Here is a 26735-nt window from a genome sequence, read left to right as displayed (position 1 = left end):
GAGAGCCAGCTTGTCCAAGGAGAGTGTCAGGTTAGAGTGGTAGAGAGAGGTTAGATCAGAGGTTGAGAGGTGCTCCGCTTCGATTGGAAGGAGCGAGCTAAGCCCTTCTTCTAGTTTGTCTCGAGGGACTCTGGATGTGTTCCTGACCCATTTAGGAGGAGCCAGAGTGGGGGGTTTGGGAAGGGCCGGATGGTTGATATGAAAAAGAATAATGTGGTGGTCGGACCAGTCGACAGGAATGATGTAGTCAATAGTGATTGATTTCTTGTCCGCGATGATTGCATCTAGGATTGCTCCTCGGTGGTGTTTCTTCTAGGCAGTGTTGGAACAGACCGTTATCTAGCAGGAGTTCATTCAGAGATTGGGTTTTTTGATTCATTCCATCTCAGGTTAAGGTCCCCCAGAATTAGGCTACTATCGTTGCTGAGAGCGCATTGGGTGATCAAGTCCTTGAGCTGTGTTCCAAATTCGTTGTGGTTACCGGGAGGATGGTACAGGAGATGGCAGTGAAGTGGGCTATTAGTGCTCGATTTGATGATGACCGATAGGCATTCGAAGGAATTATAAAGGCATGAGGGATGTTCTGAAATGGAGAGGTCGCTCTTGTGAATGATAGCTACACCACCCCCTCTGAGCTCCGGTCTGTCTTTATGGATGATTGTGAGAAGTTGGCCTGATGTGCAGTGCTCACTATTCTAGTGATCACTATGTATCAGTCCAAACAACCCTTATTGATGATTGGTTGTAAGTCGACCTTATAGACCAGCTATCCTAGTAGCATGGATACGAGCAGTCTAAGGCTAAGACTCTAGAGGGCGTGTTAAGCCAGCTGTTTTACCATCACATTACCCCTTGAACACCCAGTGAAAGGACACCACACAAGTGTTATGAAAATAAACAGTGTATTTATTAGAATCACAACAACCCTGTACTCTTTATGAGGACAGGGTGCTAAGCACACAACAAAACTCTTACGAAAATACTTAAGTTAGCACGGTATACACAAATGCCCGAGGGGCACGAAAAACCATATACTTTAAAAGTGGAATGCGAAATTACTAGCAGGTAAGTACAGTACTAATAGGCTTTGGAATCGCTAGGACTTGACTATGGAATTGTTAGATTACTTCTAGGAGGCCTAGGGGACTCGGGTGCAGAGTGTGCACTCTCACGCGGGATGCGGGACAAAGTCTATGGAAGCTAGTAACGCTAAAGTTAGTGTTCACGGGCGAACCCGACCTGGTAGGGAGAAAACGACAGTGGATCCTGACCCTTGGATAGTGAGGCTATGCTGGGGCACCGAAATGCCGAAGTTACCTAGCCCAGGGGCTGCAGCTGCATAGGTCTCAAAAGACGTCGGGAATCCTCGTTGCCGGACCAGGAGCCTGGAAGAAAAGATGCTGGCAGGCGACCAGTGAAGATAGTTCGAAGTGATCCAAGCCTGGATCTGGAAGATGGAGGACACCTGAAAGCAGAGGGGACCAAGTTCGTGACTACTAGCCAGTAGTCAGTGGGCACCAGGAGGGCACCGGATGGTAGTCACCTCGACTAGGTGAGTGGGCGACGCTGGCTCTGCAGATCTCACGGACCAGGAGGCGTTGTCGGCGACCAGGATGGAGAGGCGAGCTGTCCCACGATGGATGAAGCTGTCGGCGTCGAAGAACCCAGGATTGGGCAACAAAGCCTTGGCTAATTCAAGCCCACGCGGTGGACTCAAAATGGCATCTTGAGTGGACCAGGAGGGTCCGGGGTGCTCCTCTTCTGGAAGGGAGCAAGGGCCAGTCTGGAGCAACCAGACCAGCAGCAGTGATGTCGTCGGGCGTCGTTCAGAAGGCCACAAGCCAGCGGGCTAGTAGCCAAACAACGCGGTGAGCAGCAAAAAGCAGAAGGGCCCCACGCCGATCGTGGAGATGCTGGGGGGCTGATCTTCGGTGCTGGAGCTGCTCAGGGTCGGGGCTTCTCGGACCCCAAAGCACTCACCAGGAAATTACTCGGCGGGCTTGCTGTGCAGAAGTCGTGCAGTCTTGGCAATAGTCGGTCCCTTGAGGTCTCGTCGCACTCACGGTTCTCAGCTTGGCTGTAGAGGTGAGTAGAGGTCGGAGGTGCCAGGGAAGCCGGGTCTTGTCGAGCTGGGCAGTCGGATTCCGGAGGAAGGACTTATAGCAGACCGCAGTGTTCTTGCGATGGTGCCTGCGGATGCAGGGTGACTACTCCTTAGTCACAAGGGAGAATCTTGAAGAAGGAAATCTTGAAGTCCTTTCGCAGAAAGTCGTATCTTGATTCCAAAGATGATCTAATTTGGAAGGGGGCCTGCTCCTACCTTTATCTGAGAAAAGGGGGCTGGCACGCGACTAAGTCCTGCCCTATGGGTGGGACCAGGAGGGGGGTGGTTACACCCACTTCCTTGGCGGGCTTTTCCCCAGCTCAGGGTCTGGAGTGTCCCTGGAACTGGTTCAAGCCGGCCTATGCATAGTGAGCACCGGGGTGCCACTTGCAGTCACCTTCCTCTGAAGCCCTGCCTACCTAGGATACACAAAATCCTGTCTGGGACGGTGCTGGCACCGCCCCTGGCAGGAAACCCTTTGTCCTTATCTCCTGCTCTGGGAGGACTCCCAGCAGCAGGAGGGCAGACTTGTGTCTCGGTGGCAGCATCCATTTTGTGGAGCTGAGGCTCTGTTTGACTTTAACCGGGGTTAGGGGTTACATACATGTCGTGTCCCTCTAGACGGGTGGAATGCTAACCCCGTCGCCAGAATTGGCGAGGGGTTAGTATTCCAATTCGTATGACACCTTACTCGACATGTTTTGATAAAGCGATACCAGAGTTGGCATATAACCGCGAAGATTATAATGCACTTAAGAGTATATGGTATGCGATATCATGGAAACGGCTAAGGGATGGATCCCGAAAGCCGCAGACAGGCTCAGCTCATGCCAGAGCACCATCTCACACGATTCCAAGCACTCTGCCTTCAGGATTGGTAAGGCCTGCCATAGGAGTGACTGATAGGAGATCTGTGTGTCCATTTTAGGGTTAGATATAGGTATACTATATCTAAAGCAAAGGGTGAGTACACCGCCTTGCCCCAGCTGTCGTGCAGCCAGTTGTGTCAGTTTAGTTAGTCAGTCCAGGGGTGGCACAATACATGCTTCAGCCCCTGGGAGACTTCTGGGTGCACCTCAGCCCTGGGTACAGGGACTTGGAGAGGGCCCAGTGCCAATTCAGTACCTGAGTACAATTTGGATAGAGAGAACAGCTAGGCTGTGGGTCTGATTAGCAGGCCCACAGCCAGGGAAAGTCGTAAACCAGTGCAGCAGAAAGCAAAAATCTGGGTGATCATAGGATTGCAGGCCCTACTCTCCTACAATGATTGAGAAACTTGGAGGCACCAGCATGTCCATGTTGGGGAGAGACAGGGTATTAAGCCATGTTTCAGTGATGAAGGCTACATCCAGGTCGTGTGAGAGGATGGCTTCCGCTATTTCAGTAGCGTGTTTGGCAGCAGATCTGCTGTTGATGAGCATACAGTTGAGGTGTGGTTCTTCTTTAGGCTTCTGAGTGCCAGGGAGGGCCCTGGGTATAGAAGTTAGGTACTCTGGCGGTCTGGGGGGTCTGCGTTGGGGAGGGTCCCTACCCATACCAGTAATAACTTGGATAGCTGATTTGGGTGAGGATGTTCGAGTCAGGGTATGTGCTAAGGTGGGCGAAGTCGATATCTGTAGATTGGGAGCTAGCTTGTGGAGGGGGATGGTAGGGTGGTCGTAAGATGCGGCGAGTGTGGTCGCTTCCTGGTGGGAAAGGTTGGGATACGTTCTTCTGGGTCTCTCTGGTCGTGAATCCACCCAGGGTTTCTTAAGAGGGGGCCGGGGGCATGCGTGAGCCATGGTCTGGGTGGTGGGTCAATTCTGTTTGTTAGCGAAGGAGAAAGGGGGGTAGCCAAGACTGGGGATAACCGCTGTCTTACCTAGGGAGTGAAGTTTCCTTTAGGCCGTGAACTAGGATCCCGAGCTGTGCTTCTAGCAATTCAAGGCGTTGCATCAGCTTGTCTGGAGGAGCGGGGGGGAGGTGGAGGGAGGGGTAGAGCCCTGTGGTCGAGAGGCTGCTGACCGTGTCGATTCTAGGGGGGTTTGGAGGTGGCTGGGGAGCTGATTCTGGCAAGTCACCCAACTGCGGTGAGGCAAGGGGGAGGGGTCGGAGGCCTAGTTGAGGATGTAGGACAAGGTCCCCTTCGCTGAAGGAGCTCTGTTCTGGTTGAATATATCCCTCCATAATTTAAGAGTAACTGTTTTAGGAAAATCTATGAAACCGTTTAAAAGTAACTAAATAAGAAACATGTTTTTACTTACCTGTTTACAGGAAATGTCCCAGTTCAGTATCCAGGTATACTGCACTGTGCAAGAAAAGTAATCTGGAATCTACTCGACATTCTACTAAAAAGCCTATACAGTGTATATGTACTGTATTTCAAAGCATTTCATTAGTAGTATCTATACTGTAATCCAAACAAAGTGCCTATACAATTACAATTCAAACTGTTTACAAACTGCATTACTACTTTAAAGTATTAATCACTTACCTGTGCCAGGCTTGCTTGGTTCTAGGAAATTAAATAACTAAAAGAATATTTTTCTACAAAACCAATTGGTCTGGATTAAGTCTTTTAGAGTGAATTAATTTGCTGACTACATCAAATGCTTAATGCTGTCCTCTGATACTGCCTTACTGCTCGACTAAGCTACCACTTTAGAGAGTAAGGTTATATCTAACTTTAGCGTCTGCCATACCTCTGGGGACTGTGGACTCTGCACACTGTACCTCATTTTGGTTTAGAATATCTAGAGCTAGTTTCCTATGCGTACTTACCTGTGAAATCGCATTGTTTTACTCCATAGGTTAACATTGAACTGTTTGAAAAGTGTTTACTTTTGAAAGACTAAAGTATTTTTCCTGAAAAATATTCTTACCTTTTTGTAAAGATATTGGTCTTAAAATAAAACGTAAACAAAGTTTATTTTTGTAAAATTTGGTGTGGATCGCCTTTTGAGTCGTGTCATTTATTAGTCATTGTGTGTAGAACAAATGTCTTGCATTTCTCTGTTCGGTCGAAGGCTGCTTGTCCACACTACCACAAATTGCACTTTGGGTTTATATTGAGCCCTCTTCACTTCTGAGGGATTCTCTGGACTGTGCGCGGGATAACCATATACAGAGCCATCTTCCTACACTAGTGTTTGGGCTGTAAAGGCCCTCGGTTTTTGTTAGCACTGCAGTTTTTGACTATCCTTCTTGGTTTTAACTGTTTGGTCATTTTTTTTTTTTAATGACCTGTTTTAGCACAGGTGATTGTAACCCCTGCACCAGCCCTTGCAGCAGTGCTTGGAGGAATGTTCAGTCTAGACCCTCCTGCTGTACTGACTGTCTTCTGCCATCACACTCACTCTGACACTGAGCATCCCAGTGTCACACTATTAGGATGTTTCCTTTCATGCTGCACCCTTCTTCCTGTTCCTCCTTGGAATGACTTATGCTCCTGTCCGCTTTCTCTCCCCGACCTCATTAGATTGATGTTTCTTCCTCTGATTTCACATTCTTGTGGTGTTTTCATATCTAGATGCACCATCCTATCCAGATGAAGCCAGCAGACAGCGAGAAGAACAATGGTGAGTTTCGGTTGTATTTCTTGGTGTTTGGTTTCAGGACTGTGGATGTTATTAGACTGAACCCTCAAGCAATGCACAACCTGGGCCTTTCTCCTGCTTTGCAATAGTGTAATATAGTGCTAGTCTCTTCTCAGCTTGGGATGGGGTTTTGGTGAATGAAAGTGTCACTGACCATCTGACGTTTCCTAAATGTTCTGACCATTTCAATAATCGAATGGTGAATTACCCGTGCTGGAAAGAAGAAATTGTGACCTGCAGCTCTGTCGTGTCTCCAATGAGCGTTTAACTTGCAGAGCCGACTTACTAAAATGCACTCCCAAGGCTGCCTCTGCGGAGGAGTCTGTGAGGGATAAATTACTCATGAGAAAGCTTAAATATGTAATGAGGCTGGGAGTTAACTTTAATGGCTAGTTTAAGAAACTAAACCACAGTGCCTGTTTATGCTGTTTGCATCGCTTCTGGTCATTAATCAGTAATCTTGGGTGAGAAAGTGCGGGAGTGGGGGATTACACCTGCCCAAGGCTTGCATTTGTAATGACTCTGCGACTTCAGTGATTGGTGGCTCATAAACTGTTTGGTCTTTTTGGAGTTCAGATAAGTGCTGAGATTTTTTTTTCATATGTACCTCAGCAGCGCCTTTTTTGGAAGTGATGGTGGAACTGGGACCGTGTTTTAATATTCTTTGTGTATACTTTTTCGCCTGTAGCTGTGGAAGATAGAAAACTGTTTGTGGGGATGATTTCCAAGAAGTGCAACGAGAACGACATCAGGGGCATGTTCTCCCCATATGGACAAGTTGAGGAATGCCGAATACTGCGTGGTCCAGACGGACTGAGTAGAGGTAAATTCATGTTTCTTACCACATTGCTAAGCTTAATGCAAATGGCACTACATTAAAGCTGTATAAAGCTGTATTAAATTCCTGCCAAAGACTTCCAAACTGCAGTACAATCTATAGTCATCCCGCACATAGAATACGGTAGCACCGCCCTCTGCGGGCTCCCCCTAACTACTACGGCACCCCTAAGAGCGTCCCTTAACGCCGCAGCGAGACTCGTCACAGGCTCAAAAAAACACTTACATATCTCCCCGGACTTTAAATCACTGAACTGGCTACCTTTTGAAGCCAGAATCCAACTGAAAATCGCATGCATGACACACAAGGCTGTGCATCTGAATTCACCCGCCTACCTCACTCAAAAGTTGACATTTTCGGGTGGCTCCCGAACTACTAGGAGAACAAGCAATCTTTTGCTAAAACCCCGAAGATTTCGGAAGGAAAAAACGTATAAACGCTCCTGTGAGAAGTTGGCCTGATGTGCAGTGCTCACTATTCTAGTGATCACTATATATCAGTCCAAACAACCCTTATTGATGATTGGTTGTAAGTCAACCTTATAGACCAGCTATCCTAGTAGCATGGATACGAGCAGTCTAAGGCTAAGACTCTAGAGGGCGTGTTAAGCCAGCTGTTTTACCATCACATTACCCCTTGAACACCCAGTGAAAGGACACCACACAAGTGTTATGAAAATAAACAATGTATTTATTAGAATCACAACAACCCTGTACTCTTTATGAGGACAGGGTGCTAAGCACACAACAAAACTCTTACGAAAATACTTTTAAGTTAGCACGTTACACAAATGCCCGAGGGGCACGAAAAACCATATACTTTCAAAGTGGAATGCGAATTACTAGCAGGTAAGTAACGATTCTCAGAGGCTTTGGGATCGCTAGGACTGGACTACTGAACCTTTAGATTACTAGCAGGAGGCCTAGGGAACTCGGGTGCAGAGTGTGCACTCTCACGCGGGATGCGGGACAAAGTCTATGGAAGCTAGAAAAGGCAAAGTTAGTGTTCACGGGCGAACCCGACCTGGTAGGAAGAAAACGACAGTGGATCCTGACCCTAGGATAGTGAGGCTATGCTGGGACACCGAAGTGCCGAAGTTACCTAGCCCAGGGGCTGCAGCTGCATAGGTCTGAAAAGACGTCGGGGATCTCGTTGCCGGACCAGGAGCCTGGAAGGAAGAAGTTGCTGGCAGGCGACCAGTGAAGGAAAGTTCGATGGATCCAAGCCTGGATCAAGGAAGAAGAAACCTGAAAGCAGAGGGGACCAAGTTCTTGAATCACTAGCCAGTGATTAAGTGGGCACCAGGATGGCACCGGGCGAAGTCACCGCAGTCAGGTGAGTGGGCGCTGCTGGGCTCTGCAGTCTCTCGGACCAGGAGGCGTTGTCGGCGACCAGGATGGAGGTGCGAGCTGTCCCACGAAGGATGAAGTCGTTGGCGTCGAAGTTACCCAGGATTGGGCAACAAGCCTTGGCTAATTCAAGCCCACGCGGTGGACTCAAAATGGCGTCTTGAGTGGACCAGGAGGGTCCGGGGTGCTCCTCTTCTGGGAGGGAGCAAGGGCCAGTCTGGAGCAACCAGACCAGCAGCAGAAATGTCGTCGGGCGTCGTCAGGGAGGCCACAAGCCAACGGGCTAGTAGCCAAACAACGCGGTGAGCAGCGGAAAGCAGAAGGGCCCCACGCAGATCGTGGAGATGCTGGGGGGCTGCTCTTCGGTGCTGGAGCTGCTCAGGGTGGGGGCTTCTCGGACCCCAAAGCACTCACCAGGAATTCACTCGGCGGGCTTGCTGGAAAGAAGTCGTGCAGTCTTGCAGATGGCCGGTCCCTTGAGGTCTCGTCGCACCCACGGTTCTCAGCTGGGCTGTAGAGGTGGGTAGAGGTCAGAGGTGCCAGGGAAGCCGGTTCTCGTCGAGCTGGGCAGTCGGATTCCGGAGGAAGGACTTACAGCAGACCGCAGTGTTCTTAGATGGTGCCTGCGGATGCAGGGTGACTACTCCTTAGTCACAAGGGAGAAATCTTAGGAAGAAGTCTTGAGTTCCTTTCGCAGAAAGTAGTTTCAGGATTCAAAGATGATCTGATTTGGAAGGGGGCCAGTCTCTACCTTTATCCTGTAAAAAGGGGCTGGCACGCGACTAAGTCCTGCCCTATGGGTGGGACTAGGAGGGGGGTGGTTACACCCACTTCCTTGGCGGGCTTTTCCCCAGCACAGGGTCTGGAGGGACCCTGGAACTGGTTCAAGCCGGCCTATGCACAGTGAGCACCGGGGTGCTACTTGCAGTCACCTTCCTCTAAAGCCCTGCCTACCTACAATACACAAAACCCTGTCTGGGACGGTGCTGGCACCGCCCCTGGCAGGAAACCCTTTGTCCTTATCTCCTGCTCTGGGAGGACTCCCAGCAGCAGGAGGGCAGACTTGTGTCTCGGTGGCAGCATCCATTTTGTGGATGCTAAGGCTCTGTCTGACTTTTAACCGGGTTATAGGTTACAGGCATGTCGTGTCCCTCTAGAAGGGTGGAATGCTAACCCCGTCGCCAGAATTGGCGAGGGGTTAGTATTCCAATTCGTATGACACCTTACTCGACATGTTTTGATAAAGCGATACCAGAGTTGGCACATAACCGCGAGGATTATAATGCACTTAAGAGTATATGGTATGCGATATCATGGAAACGGCTAAGGGATAGATCCCGAAAGCCGCAGACAGGCTCAGCTCATGCCAGAGCACCCTCTCACACGATTCCAAGCACTCTGCCTTCAGGATTGTTAAGGCCTGCCATAGGAGTGACTGATAGGAGATCTGTGTGTCCATTTTAGGGTTAGATATAGGTATACTATATCTAAAGCAAAGGGTGAGTACACCACCTTGCCCCAGCTGTCGTGCAGCCAGTTGTGTCAGTTTTAGTTAGTCAATCCAGGGGTGGCATAATACATGCTTCAGCCCCTGGGAGACTTCTGGGTACACCTCAGCCCTGGGTACAGGGACTTGGAGAGGGCCCAGTGCCAATTCAGTACCTGAGTACAATTTGGATAGAGAGAACAGCTAGGCTGTGGGTCTGATTAGCAGGCCCACAGCCAGGGAAAGTCGTAAACCAGTGCAGCAAAAAGCAAAAATCTGGGTGATCATAGGATTGCAGACCCTACTCTCCTACATGACCCCCCCCCAAACTTTGGGACAATAAACTAACCTTGACCAGGTGAGTCTTCTTGCTCTAAGTGGAAATACCTGGAGAGCCCATCAGCATTGCTGTGATCAGTCCCAGGTCTATGCTCCACTGTAAAATCCATCCCCTGTAGGGAAATGGACCACCTAAGCAGTTTGGGGTTTTCACCCTTCATCTGATTTAGCCACAAGAGGGGCTTATGGTCTGTCTGAATGGTGAAGTGAGTGCCAAACAAGTAGGCCCTCAGCTTCTTCAGGGCCCAGACCACAGCAAAGGCCTCCCTCTCAATAGCTGACCAATTTTTCTCTCTGGGTGTCAACCTCCTGCTAATGAAAGCAATAGGCTGATCATTACCATCAAAATTCAGTTGAGACAGAACAGCTCCCACACCCAACTCAGAAGCATCTGTTTGGACAATGAATGGCTTGGAGTAATCTGGACTCTTGAGGATAGGTGCTGTGCACATGGCCTGTTTTAGGTCATTGAATGCTTTCTGACAGCTTGCTGTCCACTGAACTTTCTTTGGCATCTTTTTGCTTGTCAGGTCATTAAGGGGGGTCACTATGGACCCATAATTTCTGACAAACTTCCTATAGTACCCAGTCAGGCCCAAGAAAGCTCGAACCTGAGTCTGGGTGATTGGAGGAGTCCAGTCCTTGATGGCCTGTATCTTACTCTCCAGTGGCTGAACCTGGCCTCCACCTACAAGGTGGCCCAGGTAGACAACCTGTGACTGCCCTATCTGGCACTTTGTGGCCTTGATAGTGAGGCCTGCCTTTTGCAGGGCCTCTAACACTTTCCTCAGGTGGACCAGGTGATCCTCCCAGGTGGAGCTAAAGACAGCAATATCGTCAAGATAAGCTGCACAGAAGTCATCCAGCCCAGTGAGGACTTGATTCACCAACCTTTGGAAGGTGGCAGGTGCATTTTTCAGTCCAAAGGGCATTACCACAAATTGATAATGCCCTCCAGGGGTAGAAAATGCTGTCTTAGGTTTGGCTTCCTCAGCTAACCTGATTTGCCAATACCCAGCTGTCAAATCAAATGTGCTTAAGAAGTTGGCAGAAGCCAATCTATCTATAAGCTCATCTGCTCTTGGTATTGGGTGGGCATCAGTCTTAGTGACTGCATTGAGGCCTCTGTAGTCTACGCAAAACCTCATCTCTCTCTTACCACCCTGGGTGTGAGGCTTTGGCACTAGAACTACTGGGCTAGCCCAAGGGCTATCTGAGGGCTCAATGACTCCCAGTTCCAACATTTTCTGCACTTCAGTTTTGATGCAGTCTCTAACATGATCAGGCTGTCTGTAGATTTTACTCTTGACAGGCAGACTGTCTCCAGTGTCAACATCATGGGTACACCAATCAGTTTGGCTGGGTGTCAGAGAGAACATATGTCGAAAGGATTGCAGAACTTGCCTGCAATCCTGTTGCTGATGTTCAGTGAGGCTGCCACAAAAGACAACACCATCAACTGATCCATCATCAGGATTCTGAGTGAGCAGGTCTGGGAGAGGGTCACTCTCTTCCTCCTGTCCCTCATCTGTGGCCATGAGCAAGCTCATGTCCTTCCTGTCAACATATGCTTTGAGCCTGTTAACATGGAGCACTCTGAGAGGGCTCCTGGGAGTTCCAAGGTCCACCAAGTAGGTAACCTCTCCCTTTTGCTCAATGATGGTGTGGGGCCCAGACCATTTGTCTTTCAGAGCTGCTGGGGCCACTGGCTCCAGCACCCACACCTTCTGTCCTGGCTGGTACACAGTCAGTACAGCCTTTTGGTCATGCCAAGCTTTTTGAAGTTCCTGGCTGGCCTCAAGGTTTTTAGATGCCTTTTCCATGTACTCAGCCATCCTGGAGCGGAGACCAAGTACATAGTCCACTATGTTGGTTGCAGGCTTTTTGAGAGGTCTCTCCCATCCTTCCTTCACCAAACACAGGGGTCCCCTTACAGGATGCCCATACAGAAGCTCAAAAGGGCTGTAGCCAACCCCCTTCTGTGGGACCTCTCTGTAAGCAAACAAGAGGCAGGGGATCAGGACATCCCATCTTCTCCTAAGAGGTTCAGGTAGTCCATGAATCATCCCTTTCAGGGTCCTGTTGAATCTCTCAACAAGCCCATTGCATTGTGGATGATAGGGTGTGGTGAACTTGTAGTTCACACCACACTCTTTCCACATGGCAGTCAGATATCCTGACATGAAGTTTGTACCTCTGTCAGAAACGACCTCCTTAGGGAAACCCACTCTGGAGAACACTCCAACTAGGGCTCTTGCCACTACAGGGGCTGTAGTGGTCCTAAGGGGAATAGCCTCAGGATACCTGGTGGCATGGTCCACCACCACCAGTATAAACTTGTGTCCTGATGCTGTCTGGGGTTCCATTGGACCAACAATGTCAATCCCCACTCTTTCAAAGGGAACCCCCACCACAGGTAGTGGTATGAGGGGGGCCTTTGTTGTGCCACCTGACTTACCACTGGCTTGGCAAGTGACACATGAGCGACAAAACTCCTTGGTATTCTCATTCATATGGGGCCAGTGAAAGTGTGAGACAAGCCTGTCCCAAGTCTTTGTCTGACCTAAATGACCTGCAAGGGGAATCTCATGGGCCAAGGTGAGGAGGAAACCTCTCAGAGACAAGGGGATGACCAGCCTCCTGGTTGCACCAGGCTTGGGGTCTCTTGACTCAGAGTACAGGAGTCCATCTTCCCAGTATACCCTGTGGGCACCTGTGGCATTCCCTGCAGCCTCAGCAGCAGCCTGCTGTCTGAGGGGTTCAAGGGAAGGGCAGCTCAACTGTTCCTTCCCCAGGTCTGCTCTGGAGGGTCCCCCTGAGCCCAGAAACTCAACTTGATCAAGTTCAAGCTCTTTAGGCTCAGTTTCCCTCAGCTCTGCTAGATCAGCCTCCTCAGAGACTTGATCCTCAACCTGGGGCAAGGGGGAAGGCAAAGCCTTACCCTTACTGCTCTTCTTCTTGGGAGGTGTCTGGTCCATAATTTCAGGATCCAGCACCTGTTCAGTGGGGCATTTTCTGGCCTGTGACCTAGTCACAGCAAGCACATGTGCTGGCAAGCCTAACATCTCCATGTGAGTCCTCTGCTCCACTTCTGACCATTGTGATGACTCCAAATCATTGCCCAACAAACAATCAACTGGGAGGTCTGAACTGACTACAACTTTCTTTTGTCCCTTCACTCCACCCCAGGAGAAAGCTACAATTGCCACACTATGACTAGTAGTGACATTGCTGGCATTGGTCACCAGGAAATCAGTACCTGGCATGATCTGTCCAGGGTCCACAAAGTTAGGTGTCACCATGGTGACACTGGCACAAGTGTCCCTATAGGCCTGAGCCATTTTGCCATTAATCAAAGGTGTCTGCCTGTATTTGCCCAAAGTATTGGGACTTATTTCAGGGGACATATCCACATCCCCTGTACAGACAAGGACAGCCTGAGTGAGTGTGCCAACTAAGTTGTCAGACCCCTCAGTACCCAAGGTTAACCCAACTAATGCCTTGGGAGTGACACTACCACTACTGACTGTACTAGGGGGTGCAGTTGCTTTAGGAGCTGTAGTGGTAGGAGTTTGTCCTCCTCCTCTTTTGGTGCACTCACTAAACCAGTGAGATTTACTTTTGCAGTACTGGCACCACCTTTTTGACTGGCCTTCCTGAGTCTTCTTTTTCTGGGAAGCCTGACCCCCACCCTCTTTGGTTTGTTGGGGACCTGGTGAAGACTTCTGGTCATTTTGCTCATTCTTAACATTACCCTTCTGGTCTGCTTTCTTCTGACCACCCTGGTTCTGGTTCTGGTTCTGCTTGATCCTTGTCCTGGCCCATTTGTCTGCCTTCTTTCCCAATTCTTGGGGAGAGGTCAGATCTGAATCAACAAGGTGCTGGTGCAGCAACTGGTTCTGACAATTGTTTAAAATTTGTTCTCTCATCATTAGATTATACAATCCTGTGTAATCTGTAACCTTGCTACCCAGCAACCAGCCCTCCAAAGCCTTAGTGGCACAATCCACAAAATCAGACCAGTCCTGAGACTGAGTTTTCTGGGTGTCTCTGAACAGCAACCTGTACTGCTCAGTGGTTAAACCAAACCCATCAACCAGTGTATTCTTCAGGACCTGGTAATTGTTAGCATCCTCCACTCTTGTAGTGAGGAGCTTATCTCTACCTTTACCATCAAAGGAGAGCCACAGTATAGCTGCCCACTGACTCTGGGGAATGTTCTGCACAGTGCAGGCCCTCTCCAGAGCAGCCATCCATTTCTGGATGTCATCCCCTTGCTTAAAGGGGGGCACTATTTTAGTCAGGTGTTTAGTATCTAAACCCTTCTCTCTATCTCTTGGGAGATTGCTGCCACCAGTGGGAGCTAGCCCACTCATCTGCTGCTCTCTTGCCAGGGCAAGCTTCTCTTTGGCCAGGGCAATTTCTTCCCTTTCAATCCTCAGTTCAGCTTGTCTCATCCTAGCTTCATGCTCCTTTCTCTGAGGGGAAGTAAATCTCCTCTGTGGAGGATTCCTTCTCCCCTGAGAAGAGGCATTAGAGTGCAGAGATCTATTGGAGTCCCTAGAAAGAGATCTATCTCTCCTAACTCCAAGGTTAGGCCCACTTCGGGTTAGTACTGGGGGGCCCCCAGATCCTAGCCCAAGTAAGTCTAAGTTGGTCCTAGTTAGCCTTCTGACTACCTCAAGACCTTTGTCTACCTCATCCCCAGAGAGTACCTCCTGATCCTCCTCCTCAACTGCTGAATCAGTGTTGGGGAGGTCTGGATCCCCAGAGGTTCCCTCTAAGGCTGGCATGCTCTCATGTAACTGAGAGAGCTTTCTGGCATCATATGTCTCTAAGAGACCTATCAGAAAGGGAAGGGTGGGGTTAGACCCCTGCTTCAGTTTCCTGGAGACACAGAGTTGCCTCATCTCCTGAAAATTGAGGGCTGCATATCTTGAAGTGACCTGTGGAGGGTCAACACTGACCAGGGGAGTCTCAGTAGAGTCCCCCTGAGTCGACATGCTTTTCTAGTGAGGTGTAAGTGGTGCACTTACCTACACTATATGTTTGCCTACTGATCCCTTGCTAGAGTTGTAGTTTAGGGTGTGCTAGGCCCTAGGAGCTACAACAGCTGGTTCAGTAGAACTCAGAGTATTCTAAGCTAAGTTATATGTACCTTTAGTACTTATGTGATCTTTCACAAGATATTCTTAGGGCATGTGTGGTAAAACAACAGCAAGCTCAAATCCCAACCGCTGCTCACCAATGTGAGAAGTTGGCCTGATGTGCAGTGCTCACTATTCTAGTGATCACTATATATCAGTCCAAACAACCCTTATTGATGATTGGTTGTAAGTCAACCTTATAGACCAGCTATCCTAGTAGCATGGATACGAGCAGTCTAAGGCTAAGACTCTAGAGGGCGTGTTAAGCCAGCTGTTTTACCATCACATTACCCCTTGAACACCCAGTGAAAGGACACCACACAAGTGTTATGAAAATAAACAATGTATTTATTAGAATCACAACAACCCTGTACTCTTTATGAGGACAGGGTGCTAAGCACACAACAAAACTCTTACGAAAATACTTTTAAGTTAGCACGTTACACAAATGCCCGAGGGGCACGAAAAACCATATACTTTCAAAGTGGAATGCGAATTACTAGCAGGTAAGTAACGATTCTCAGAGGCTTTGGGATCGCTAGGACTGGACTACTGAACCTTTAGATTACTAGCAGGAGGCCTAGGGAACTCGGGTGCAGAGTGTGCACTCTCACGCGGGATGCGGGACAAAGTCTATGGAAGCTAGAAAAGGCAAAGTTAGTGTTCACGGGCGAACCCGACCTGGTAGGAAGAAAACGACAGTGGATCCTGACCCTAGGATAGTGAGGCTATGCTGGGACACCGAAGTGCCGAAGTTACCTAGCCCAGGGGCTGCAGCTGCATAGGTCTGAAAAGACGTCGGGGATCTCGTTGCCGGACCAGGAGCCTGGAAGGAAGAAGTTGCTGGCAGGCGACCAGTGAAGGAAAGTTCGATGGATCCAAGCCTGGATCAAGGAAGAAGAAACCTGAAAGCAGAGGGGACCAAGTTCTTGAATCACTAGCCAGTGATTAAGTGGGCACCAGGATGGCACCGGGCGAAGTCACCGCAGTCAGGTGAGTGGGCGCTGCTGGGCTCTGCAGTCTCTCGGACCAGGAGGCGTTGTCGGCGACCAGGATGGAGGTGCGAGCTGTCCCACGAAGGATGAAGTCGTTGGCGTCGAAGTTACCCAGGATTGGGCAACAAGCCTTGGCTAATTCAAGCCCACGCGGTGGACTCAAAATGGCGTCTTGAGTGGACCAGGAGGGTCCGGGGTGCTCCTCTTCTGGGAGGGAGCAAGGGCCAGTCTGGAGCAACCAGACCAGCAGCAGAAATGTCGTCGGGCGTCGTCAGGGAGGCCACAAGCCAACGGGCTAGTAGCCAAACAACGCGGTGAGCAGCGGAAAGCAGAAGGGCCCCACGCAGATCGTGGAGATGCTGGGGGGCTGCTCTTCGGTGCTGGAGCTGCTCAGGGTGGGGGCTTCTCGGACCCCAAAGCACTCACCAGGAATTCACTCGGCGGGCTTGCTGGAAAGAAGTCGTGCAGTCTTGCAGATGGCCGGTCCCTTGAGGTCTCGTCGCACCCACGGTTCTCAGCTGGGCTGTAGAGGTGGGTAGAGGTCAGAGGTGCCAGGGAAGCCGGTTCTCGTCGAGCTGGGCAGTCGGATTCCGGAGGAAGGACTTACAGCAGACCGCAGTGTTCTTAGATGGTGCCTGCGGATGCAGGGTGACTACTCCTTAGTCACAAGGGAGAAATCTTAGGAAGAAGTCTTGAGTTCCTTTCGCAGAAAGTAGTTTCAGGATTCAAAGATGATCTGATTTGGAAGGGGGCCAGTCTCTACCTTTATCCTGTAAAAAGGGGCTGGCACGCGACTAAGTCCTGCCCTATGGGTGGGACTAGGAGGGGGGTGGTTACACCCACTTCCTTGGCGGGCTTTTCCCCAGCACAGGGTCTGGAGGGACCCTGGAACTGGTTCAAGCCGGCCTATGCACAGTGAGCACCGGGGTGCTACTTGCAGTCACCTTCCTCTAAAGCCCTGCCTACCTACAATACACAAAACCCTGTCTGGGACGGTGCTGGCACCGCCCCTGGCAGGAAACCCTTTGTCCTTATCTCCTGCTCTGGGAGGACTCCCAGCAGCAGGAGGGCAGACTTGTGTCTCGGTGGCAGCATCCATTTTGTGGATGCTAAGGCTCTGTCTGACTTTTAACCGGGTTATAGGTTACAGGCATGTCGTGTCCCTCTAGAAGGGTGGAATGCTAACCCCGTCGCCAGAATTGGCGAGGGGTTAGTATTCCAATTCGTATGACACCTTACTCGACATGTTTTGATAAAGCGATACCAGAGTTGGCACATAACCGCGAGGATTATAATGCACTTAAGAGTATATGGTATGCGATATCATGGAAACGGCTAAGGGATAGATCCCGAAAGCCGCAGACAGGCTCAGCTCATGCCAGAGCACCCTCTCACACGATTCCAAGCACTCTGCCTTCAGGATTGTTAAGGCCTGCCATAGGAGTGACTGATAGGAGATCTGTGTGTCCATTTTAGGGTTAGATATAGGTATACTATATCTAAAGCAAAGGGTGAGTACACCACCTTGCCCCAGCTGTCGTGCAGCCAGTTGTGTCAGTTTTAGTTAGTCAATCCAGGGGTGGCATAATACATGCTTCAGCCCCTGGGAGACTTCTGGGTACACCTCAGCCCTGGGTACAGGGACTTGGAGAGGGCCCAGTGCCAATTCAGTACCTGAGTACAATTTGGATAGAGAGAACAGCTAGGCTGTGGGTCTGATTAGCAGGCCCACAGCCAGGGAAAGTCGTAAACCAGTGCAGCAAAAAGCAAAAATCTGGGTGATCATAGGATTGCAGACCCTACTCTCCTACAGCTCCTTTTCAGGAATGGCACCCAGGATCTGGAACTCACTCCCTCCTGAAACAAGGCTCATCTCCTCCAACACTATCTTTAAGAATGAAGTTAAAGCGATCCTCATGGCAAAATACACATGACCTATTTCTACGTATCACTCATGAATCTGCGCTGTAAGTCCTGCCCGTCCATGGCCTATTGTACCCTGTATTATCGAATTACGTAATTGTATACGCTCACTCTTTGTATTTTGTTATAATGTTTGATGCACCTGGTTGATTATGTATATTGTTATATTGTTGACGCACCTGGTTGACTTTGCACACTTTACCCTCTCCACCTCAACGATCCTTACTTCCCTTCTACTGTCGCACCTGTGGGATGATACATCCTGCACACACCCACCTCAACTAGGCCCACCTTTAAACTCTAAATACTCTAAACACGCTTAAGCAAGTATATGCTCCTTGCTATTGCACTTTATGCTATTGACACAATTGTTTGTCTATACTCAGTGTACCTACACTACCACACCTGTTACCTACCTCATGTCCTTTGACATACCTATGTAACTAGCACCTTGTACCTAACTACCTCATATATTACTTTGTATATTCGCTTCTTTACTTTGTATTTTTACTTTGTATATTTTACTTTGTATTTTTTACTTGTAAAGCGCTCTGATATCTGCAAAGATCTTGTTCGCGCTGTATAAAACTCTCAAAATAAAGCTGGCTGTGAAGGGAGCCTTGTGGTGGCACGTGCTGAGCAAACGCAGCAGAGGTGAAGGAGGAGTGGCACAGCTGTGCTGTCTACCTCCTTCTCTTCAGTTTCGAAATGTTGGGCAAAAGTCAGGCACTCAGTGTGGCTTGTGAACTGGCGTAAATACAAACTTATAAACTAGATATTTGCTTAAAAGTTCACAAGACCCTCTTTGCTATGCAATGCTTTACTATAAAGTAATCTACATCATGCCCGATCACTTATCAAATTGTAATCCTCCACCTTCATGGAATAGATAGTTTATGCTCAGAACACTTCTCGCTGTATCTGCCATTTGATTCCCCAATAATTTGTCTTCAACTGTTATCATTGTTTTCAGAACACTTAACTTTGGTTTTCAGCGTGCATTTCCATTCTGCTTTTCAGCTAAACTCCAGTTATTAAAATAGTGTGATCACTCCTTGTTCTTGCTTTGAGTGTTGCATGTTTTAGCACCCCATGTCACCTTACCAGGCTCACTAAACCTTTTTTCTAACATTTGTTTTTTAATTTGATTATCAGTTGTCCACAAGCATGCATCATTAAATGTAACATTTGTTTTACCCATTACCACCATCAGGTGTTAACACAATACTTCAGCAGGTTCATATGGAGAACAGTTGTCTTGTTTACATCATTTTCATCAGCACAATCATTTTGTGCTACCAAAGCATATGGAGACAGAAATTCAAATCGACAACTCTGTAGGATGTCATACCGCAGCTACGACAAAAAGACTATTTGGCAACAATAGGTCTAAAGGACGTATACCTACACATCCCAATGAATCACAGACACAAGAAATAGTGTTACGTCTACCACAAAATGGAATATCAGTTCAAACTACTGGCTTTCGGAATAAAATCAGGACCCAGAGTGTTTACAAAGTGCCTATGCATAGCAACAGTAGCTACGCACCTAAGACTACAAGGGATACATGTGACCGTACCTAGATCTAGGAAGCTGGCTCTTTATCTATATAAGGGGAGAGGTGTGGCGCCGCGGCCAGGGCGACTGACGCTGGAATCTGGGGATCAGGGTTCGATCCCCGGCTCCGGCGGCAGATTAGCCCAGCACCATGTGACTCTGGGCAAAAGCTTGCTTAATCTTCCCGACGGCCCCCAGCGCCTAGAGACCCTTACGGGTGATTGTGCGCTGTACAAATGTGGATTTATTATTATTATTTATATAGTATACTAAAACATAGTACACTGTGCAGAGAGTCTACCGGGTCTCCAATTGGTTTACAAAGACTAAACTAGATAATACTAACGCTCTCATTTGTAGTAGTATATGCGAGCCGTTAGACGTATCAGATAGTAGTGCTAAGCATTTGTGGTACTCACAGAGGAAATAAATGACACACTCTAAGAATAAATCTGATACCAGAGATGCATAAAGGTATAGTACTGTTTCAGGGGTTCACCTTCAGGACTCAGGGTTGTAGTGTACTAATGTTCAAAGTACTAACAATGTCTCATTGGGAACTACTGTGAGGTTGTAGCTGAACGCTATGGTGAAGGGGGGCCTTCACCATAGTCAATAGGCTGCACAGGGGGATTTGCGGACAAGTCGGAGAGCTCCAAAGCGGGGGCTTAGGTTGCATGGTGTATTACAATAGGGGGGCACAACCCGCTCTTCAGAGGCCGGGAGGTTCATGTGCACAGTGGCTAGGGCGGCTAGGCTGGGTCGCGCAAAGATGCTCCTTGTGATTCGAAGCAAATAGCTGGCAGTGGAAAAAATCAGAACAGATGGGCCGCTTTCAAAGTGGGATTCAGATATGTTGATGTCCCTCAGTGGCTGCTCGGTCGTTGTGCAGTGGGGGACTGGACTAGTTTGTTGATGTATGGTGCAGGGCGTCTAGATACCCCGGGGTTGGTGCTGTACGGCTCCAGTTGGTCCTGGTGTCTTCACACTCGGTGGGGAGACAGATCTGACCGTTCGAGGCATGTGGGCTGCTGAATTCATATCTACAGCATAGATTGCCGCCTAGTGTTGGGTCCGGATGATTGCACATTGTTGTCCTGGAAGAGTCTTCGAAGTATCACGAGATAGGTGGCTCCTCCCCTGGTCTACAGTGCGCATGGGCATCGACTCCATCCCCAGATTGTTTTTTTCCGCCATTGGGTTCGGATGCATATTTGATCACTCAACATCGGAATCGATAGAAACTTTCCTTAAGGCCCAAAGGCCTTTGCCTATAGCGTCGGTATTGTCTTGCGTTCGGTGCCCAGCTCTGTTCCGGCTCAGTTCCCGAGTCGGACTGTCCGGGGGGGTCGCGTGACTCTTCGGTGCTCGAGGCCCAGTCGACGCTACCAGACTTTCGACGACACATCATGGAACGGAGCCCGTTCAAGAAATGCCCCGTGTGCGGATCGAAGTATACCCACATCGACGTCCACCCGGTGTGCAACAAGTGCCTGTCGCCGGATCACGATGAAGCCAACTGTATGGCTTGTTCCCGTTTTCGCTTGAAGAAGACGATTAGACTTTGCGCGTGGCGCGCCAGGAGGCCCGGCAGTCGGCCCCGGTGGACATTTTCGAAGGGGAAGAAGACGAGCAAGAAGTTCGGGAGCCGCTTTCTACTACGGCAGTGGAGATCGACTACGACGCAGACGTCGAAGTAATCGATGCAGAAGAAGTCGTCGACGAGGTAGGAGACGACAATGAGGTCTATGGGGCCACGGAAGATAGCTCAGGTGAAGAGCTATGCCCTGATCGATCAATCACTACGGCTCAGGTCGAGGGATCACCACATGGCCTTACCCAAGACCTTACACCTGGATCCACGATCTCGCCTACGGGCCCGACTTTGGACACTTCTGCATAGCCGCCATTGGTGAAACCGAAAGTGAAAGCTTCGGTATCGACGAAACCGAAAGTGATAGACGCCGTCGAAACAGAAGACGTCTGTCGCTCCGGTCGCCGCCTCGTCTGCTGCCATGTCGGGGCAGCCGAAGAAGGGTGTCGATCCGGTTAAGTCGCTCAAAGGCGTCTAGCCCAAACCGCTCAAGGGCGTCGAGCCCAAACCGCTCAAGGGCGTCAAGCCGAAGACTGGGGCACCAAAACCAATTGTCAAGGCCGCCGACCCGAAACCATCGGAGCCGAAGGCCGTCGTCACAGAAGGAGGACTTGTCGATCCAAAAGCGGCAGTTCCTGCACCTCGGCTGGAGAAGGCCAAGAGTTCGACGCTCGAGTCTGCACATGCTGGTAGACCGAGAACGCCTGTCGGCTCGACGAAACCGTCCGCCTCCTTCACAAAGCAGGTGTCGGAATCATTGCAACGCATCAGGAACAAGGCTTCCGCGGTCGATCCGAAGGATACTTCCACCCCGAAGCCCGCTGCAAAAACACCAAAATCTTCGGCGCCAATCCAGTTCACGCTGACGCCGAAAGTGGCGCCGAAGGCGTTCGCACCCAGGACGGTCGACGACGCGCCCATTAAGGTGTCCACGGGGTCGAAGCCTCCACAGCCAGTGGTGAGCTTGAAGCATCGACAACCCCCAATGGAGGTGCAGTCGGAACATTTTATAGATGCCGATACCGGTAAACTTTCACTCTTCAAGAGAAAGATCACGCCGGCACAGCCTATGGAGTCCTACATAATTCCCTTGAAACGCAAAAGGCCTTCTACGGATTCCCCAGTTCTGGTGGAGCCGATTGATCCACGGCTTCGGACCATTCCTCCTCCCTCGCCCACTTATTCAGATGTGGAGTCTGGGGAGGGGGATGATGAGGAGTACAACTTCCCTGCCAACACTGATCCTGAGGATCACCAAGACTCATGGGCAGATGCAGGGGACCCTGATGATCCGCACACTGCCCAGGACACTCAAGTGTACACTGTCAAGACTTTCCCCACTGAGGACTCTGCGGCATTCAATGCTCTTATTGAGAGGGTGGCTAAAAATCATGATGTCTAGCTGCATGCTGACCCTGTTGAGGTGGACTTCCTGTTTGATACCTTTTCCACCTCTGAAAAGACTGTCAAGACTCTGCCAATGCTAAAGGGGGTTTTGCAGCGTGAATCTTTCTGGATTCACTATGCTGTGCATTATTCCGCGGTCTTGTGGTTGGGTCCGGATTCGTAGTCTTTTCTTTGTTTTTTTTTTTTTCTCTTTGCCCAGGTGGGCGTCGGCGTCACACCCCCTTTGGGTGTATTTCCGGTGACGTCGGCATGCTTCCTGCGGAAGCTCCCACTCTTGGGCGCCATCTTCAGATTCTTTTTTTCCGCGGTCGGGTCTGGATCGTTCCCGTTTGGGCTCCAGACATTTTTGGAGAAAGAAGAAAGAAAATACAGAAAAGACGAGGAGAAGTCATCTGAAGACTCCAGGGGACTTCACCGACGAAAGACAAGCAAAGATAAGGCGTTTTCCATCCAGATCTTCGACGACCGTCGACGAACACGCGACCAGAGAGGCCCTGGACGCTCGAGGATGGACAACACGCCGTTCAAGTTCTGCCGGAACTGCCACCACAAGTACGCGCAGAAAGACCAGCACCCGGTATGCAACCTTTGCCTACCGGTGGACCACGAAAGCGGAGACTGCAACGCCTGTTCCGCCTTCACCCCGAAGACCCTTCGTGTGAGAGAGAGGCAGAGGGTAGCACACGCCACCCTGCAGGGGAAGGCCCCGACCCCGTCGCTCTACGAGCTGGGGATGTCCTCCGAGGAAGAAGACAACGCTGCCGCCGAAGACGACTGCTACACGGTCGTAGAGACCGATTACACGAAGACTTCTGACAAGGTAGGAGACTCTTCGGCCCCCAAGAACCCGAGAGACTCTGAGTCTCGAAAAATCGAGGGCAAGACCCCGAAAGCGCCGACGCCAAAAAAGGCGGCGTCCGCGACTACTCCCAGGCCCAGCGGATCCTCAGAGAAGGAGTCCCCGGCGCCGAGAGCTGCTGATCAGCAGAAGACGTCGAAAATCGTCCCCGAAAAGGATCGATCGACGAGGGAGAAAGACCCGAAACTGTCGACGACGACCAGAGACCCGATATCCGGTTCGACGTCAAACTTCGACTCCGATAGGCACGGCGACGAGCCATCCGTCGAAGAGACCGGCGGAACCATCCGACGCGGAACACGCGGCCGAGATGGAAAAGAAAAGAAGGCGCCTCGAGGCAGAAATGGAGAACTTCATGCAGCGGAAAAAAGATTTCGACGCAAGGATGAAGGCCTTCACGATCCCTCTCAAGACCAAGCCACCAGTGCTGGAGGCGGTCGAGGAGGAAGAAGAGGAGGTCGCAGAAGTCACCGAGCAAGACAGGGACGTCGAGGTGTTCGACGACCAGGAGGAGTACGAGAATCCCCACGAGAGCTACAGCTATGGGGAGGAAGATGAGGGCAGGACAGACACAGAGTCGGCGCCCTATGACCTTCAGGATGTGGATTACATCGATGTCGAGACCGACAGCCCGGAGGAGGTGGTCGACACCTACCCCTCGAGGCCCTCGCCGCCGGACGACATCGGGGCCTACAACGCGGTGATACAATCTGCCGCAGCAGCTTTCAAGCTCAAGCTCGACGAAGAGAAGCAGAAAGCAGACTTTCTTCTGGAAACATTGCTCCCAACACAAACGAGGAGCCAGTTCCTCCCGATGCTCGAGAGCGTCTTGGCTCAGGGGAAGGAAGCTTTCAGGGAGCCCGCAACATGCAAGGCAGTGACTCCCAGAACTGAGAAGAAGTACAAGCATGCCGCAAAGGACCCGGCCTACATTCAGGGCACGGTCTCCGCAGACTCCATTATCACGGCCACAGCAAGGAGGAGGGCTAACGTACCCACTACCTCGGGCCCGCCACCGGATAAGGAGAGCAAAAGGATGGATCTGGTGGGCAGAAGGATCGAACGGAATGCCGCGACCCACTGGCGCATGGCTAATTCCAACGCCCTGGTGAACAGACACATGTACCAAATCATGGAGGGACTGGGACAGTTGGTGAAGGACTTGCCCCAGGATGCCAAGCAGAAAGCCGAAAAGCTAATTGAAGAGGGGAAGAATGCTGCAAATTCTTGCCTAAAGACGGCTCTGGATGGGGCAGACACGGCCAGCAGGCTCATGATGATGGGCGTCACGGAAAGGAGACACGCCTGGCTCAGGATATCCGGTTTCAAACCGGAGGTGCAACACAGCATCCTGAACACCCCGTTCAACGGCAGTACGCTTTTCGGACAAACAGTTGATGAGCAACTCAGCCAACTTAAGAAGGATAACGAAACAGCAAGATCCATGGGAGCATTGCAGTTCAGAGGGAACAAGAGGGGCACCCCGTCACGGAGGCCCGGCGGAAGAGGCGGAAACCAGCCAGGTACTTCACACCAGGCTTTCCAGCAAACGCACCAGGCAGACTCGCAGGGTCAGCAGGGCCATCAGAAACAGCCCTGGCAGTACCAACAAAGAGGCCAGTCCTTTCGAGGGAGAAATGGACGAGGACAAAATAGAAGAGGGGGCCAGCAGCCCACCTCCAAGTGACTTCGAAAAAATCCGTGTGCCCACCCACAAAAAAGATCCCAGGGGGCAGCACGTACAGATGGGTCAAGACAAACTAGACACCCACGACCACAGGACACCAGTGGGAGGGAAATTAAGATTCCACCTCCAGGAGTGGAGAGGAATCACATCAGACAAATGGATCCTCAACATTATCCAATTCGGATACTGCATAGAGTTGGAGGCGAGGCCAACAAGCAGAAAACCAAGAAGAAAGCCGCTAGCAAGCAAGCAGCTGCAGTGCCTTCAGGAAGAAGCAAAAGAACTGCTGCGGAAGCAGGCCATAGAAAGGGTACCCTTCAAGGAAAGAAACACAGGAGTATACTCTACATACTTCCTGGTACCAAAAGTAGACGAGACAATGAGGCCCATTCTCGATTTACGGTTCGTGAACCGATTCATAAGAACGCAAAAATTCAAAATGACCTCCCTGCAAGAGGTGCTCCCACAGTTGCAGACCGGGGACTTCATGGTCACTATAGACCTCAAAGACGCATACCTGCACATCCCAATGAACAGGAAGCACAAGCACATGCTCAGGTTCACCGTCGGAGAAAGCCACTACCAGTTCACGACACTGGCCTTCGGTCTAAAATCGGCACCAAGAGTTTTCACAAAGTGCCTCGCAGCAGTCGCGGCGCACCTAAGAAGGCAGGGGATACATGTATACCCTTACCTGGACGACTGGCTGGTGAAAGCAAACTCATACCAGAAATGCAAGCTGCACGCACATACAGTGACCAGCACGCTCATAAACCTGGGGTTCTCCATCCATTGGAAGAAATCATCAATGGAGCCGGAACAAGTGAAGATCTTCCTGGGAGCACAGATCAACACCTTACAGGGCAAGGTGTTCCCCAGCGAGAAGAGGGCGAGGGCGCTGGTGAAGGAAACTCGCCTCTACCGGAAGGGACAAGCTCGGACAGTGAGGACGGCGAGCAAGATCATGGGGATGATGGCATCATGCATCCACCTGGTACCGAATGTACGACTCCACATGAGACCCATTCAAGAATGGCTACAGGAGCAATGGTCACAAGCTACAGGCAGTTGGGAGGATCTAGTGGTTGTAACGCACGCAGTGCAGAAGGAGATGACATGGTGGACCATGGAGAACATAGCAAGGGGAAAGCCTCTAACGCCCCCAACGCCAACAGTGACCATCACCACAGACGCATCCCTGAAGGGATGGGGCGCTCACATGGAGGAGCTCAAGGTGAGGGGACTGTGGACACCGACGGATGCCACAAAGCACATCAATTACTTAGAATTGAAGACAATCTTCCTTGCACTGAAGGCCTTTCAAACAAGACTGTACAAGCACAAGGTATTGATACAAACAGACAACACCACTGCGATGTTCTACATCAACAAGCAGGGGGGCACACAGTCCGCACTGCTTTCAACGCTGGCGCAGGAGATATGGAGATGGGCCATCCCTCTCAAGATAGACCTGCTAGCCATACACCTACCAGGGAAGGACAACATACAAGCCGATTGGCTCAGCAGGCAGACATCGGCATCCCACGAGTGGGAGCTCAATGGTCAGGAGACAAGATACCTGTTCGACAGGTGGGGGACACCATCGGTGGACCTGTTTGCCACACGCCAGAATGCAAAATGCCAAAACTTCGCATCCAGGCAGCCCGAGGAGGGGACACTGGGGAATGCCCTATGGATAGATTGGTCAAGGACATTTGCCTACGCCTTTCCCCCGATACCACTGATGCACAGAGTACTGAGCAAATGCAGAGCGAGCAACATGACACTGATACTGGTCGCACCGCAGTGGGCGAGGCAGACCTGGTACTCGCAGATCATGGAGATGACACAGTGTGCACCCCACAGGTTCAG

The 26735-nt window shown here is 50.5% G+C and overlaps 1 protein-coding gene across 7 annotated transcripts in view; it reads left to right on the top strand.

The window, feature by feature from the left end:
• CELF1 (CUGBP Elav-like family member 1) overlaps positions 1-26735 on the top strand; it is a 427681-nt gene that overhangs the window by 114042 nt on the left and 286904 nt on the right. For all 7 annotated transcript variants that reach the window (XM_078684502.1, XM_078684500.1, XM_078684498.1 and 4 more), the window contains exons 5-6: positions 5613-5661; positions 6368-6502. In XM_078684502.1, the coding sequence (XP_078540628.1) occupies positions 5613-5661; positions 6368-6502 (184 nt within the window). The remainder of the gene's footprint in view (positions 1-5612; positions 5662-6367; positions 6503-26735) is intronic.

This window comes from Lissotriton helveticus, chromosome 3_2 (genome assembly GCF_964261635.1).
Source record: "Lissotriton helveticus chromosome 3_2, aLisHel1.1, whole genome shotgun sequence".
NCBI lineage: Eukaryota > Metazoa > Chordata > Amphibia > Caudata > Salamandridae > Lissotriton > Lissotriton helveticus.
The sequence above is the reverse complement of the archived record's forward strand: the minus strand, read 5'-3'. Positions and strand labels throughout refer to the sequence as shown.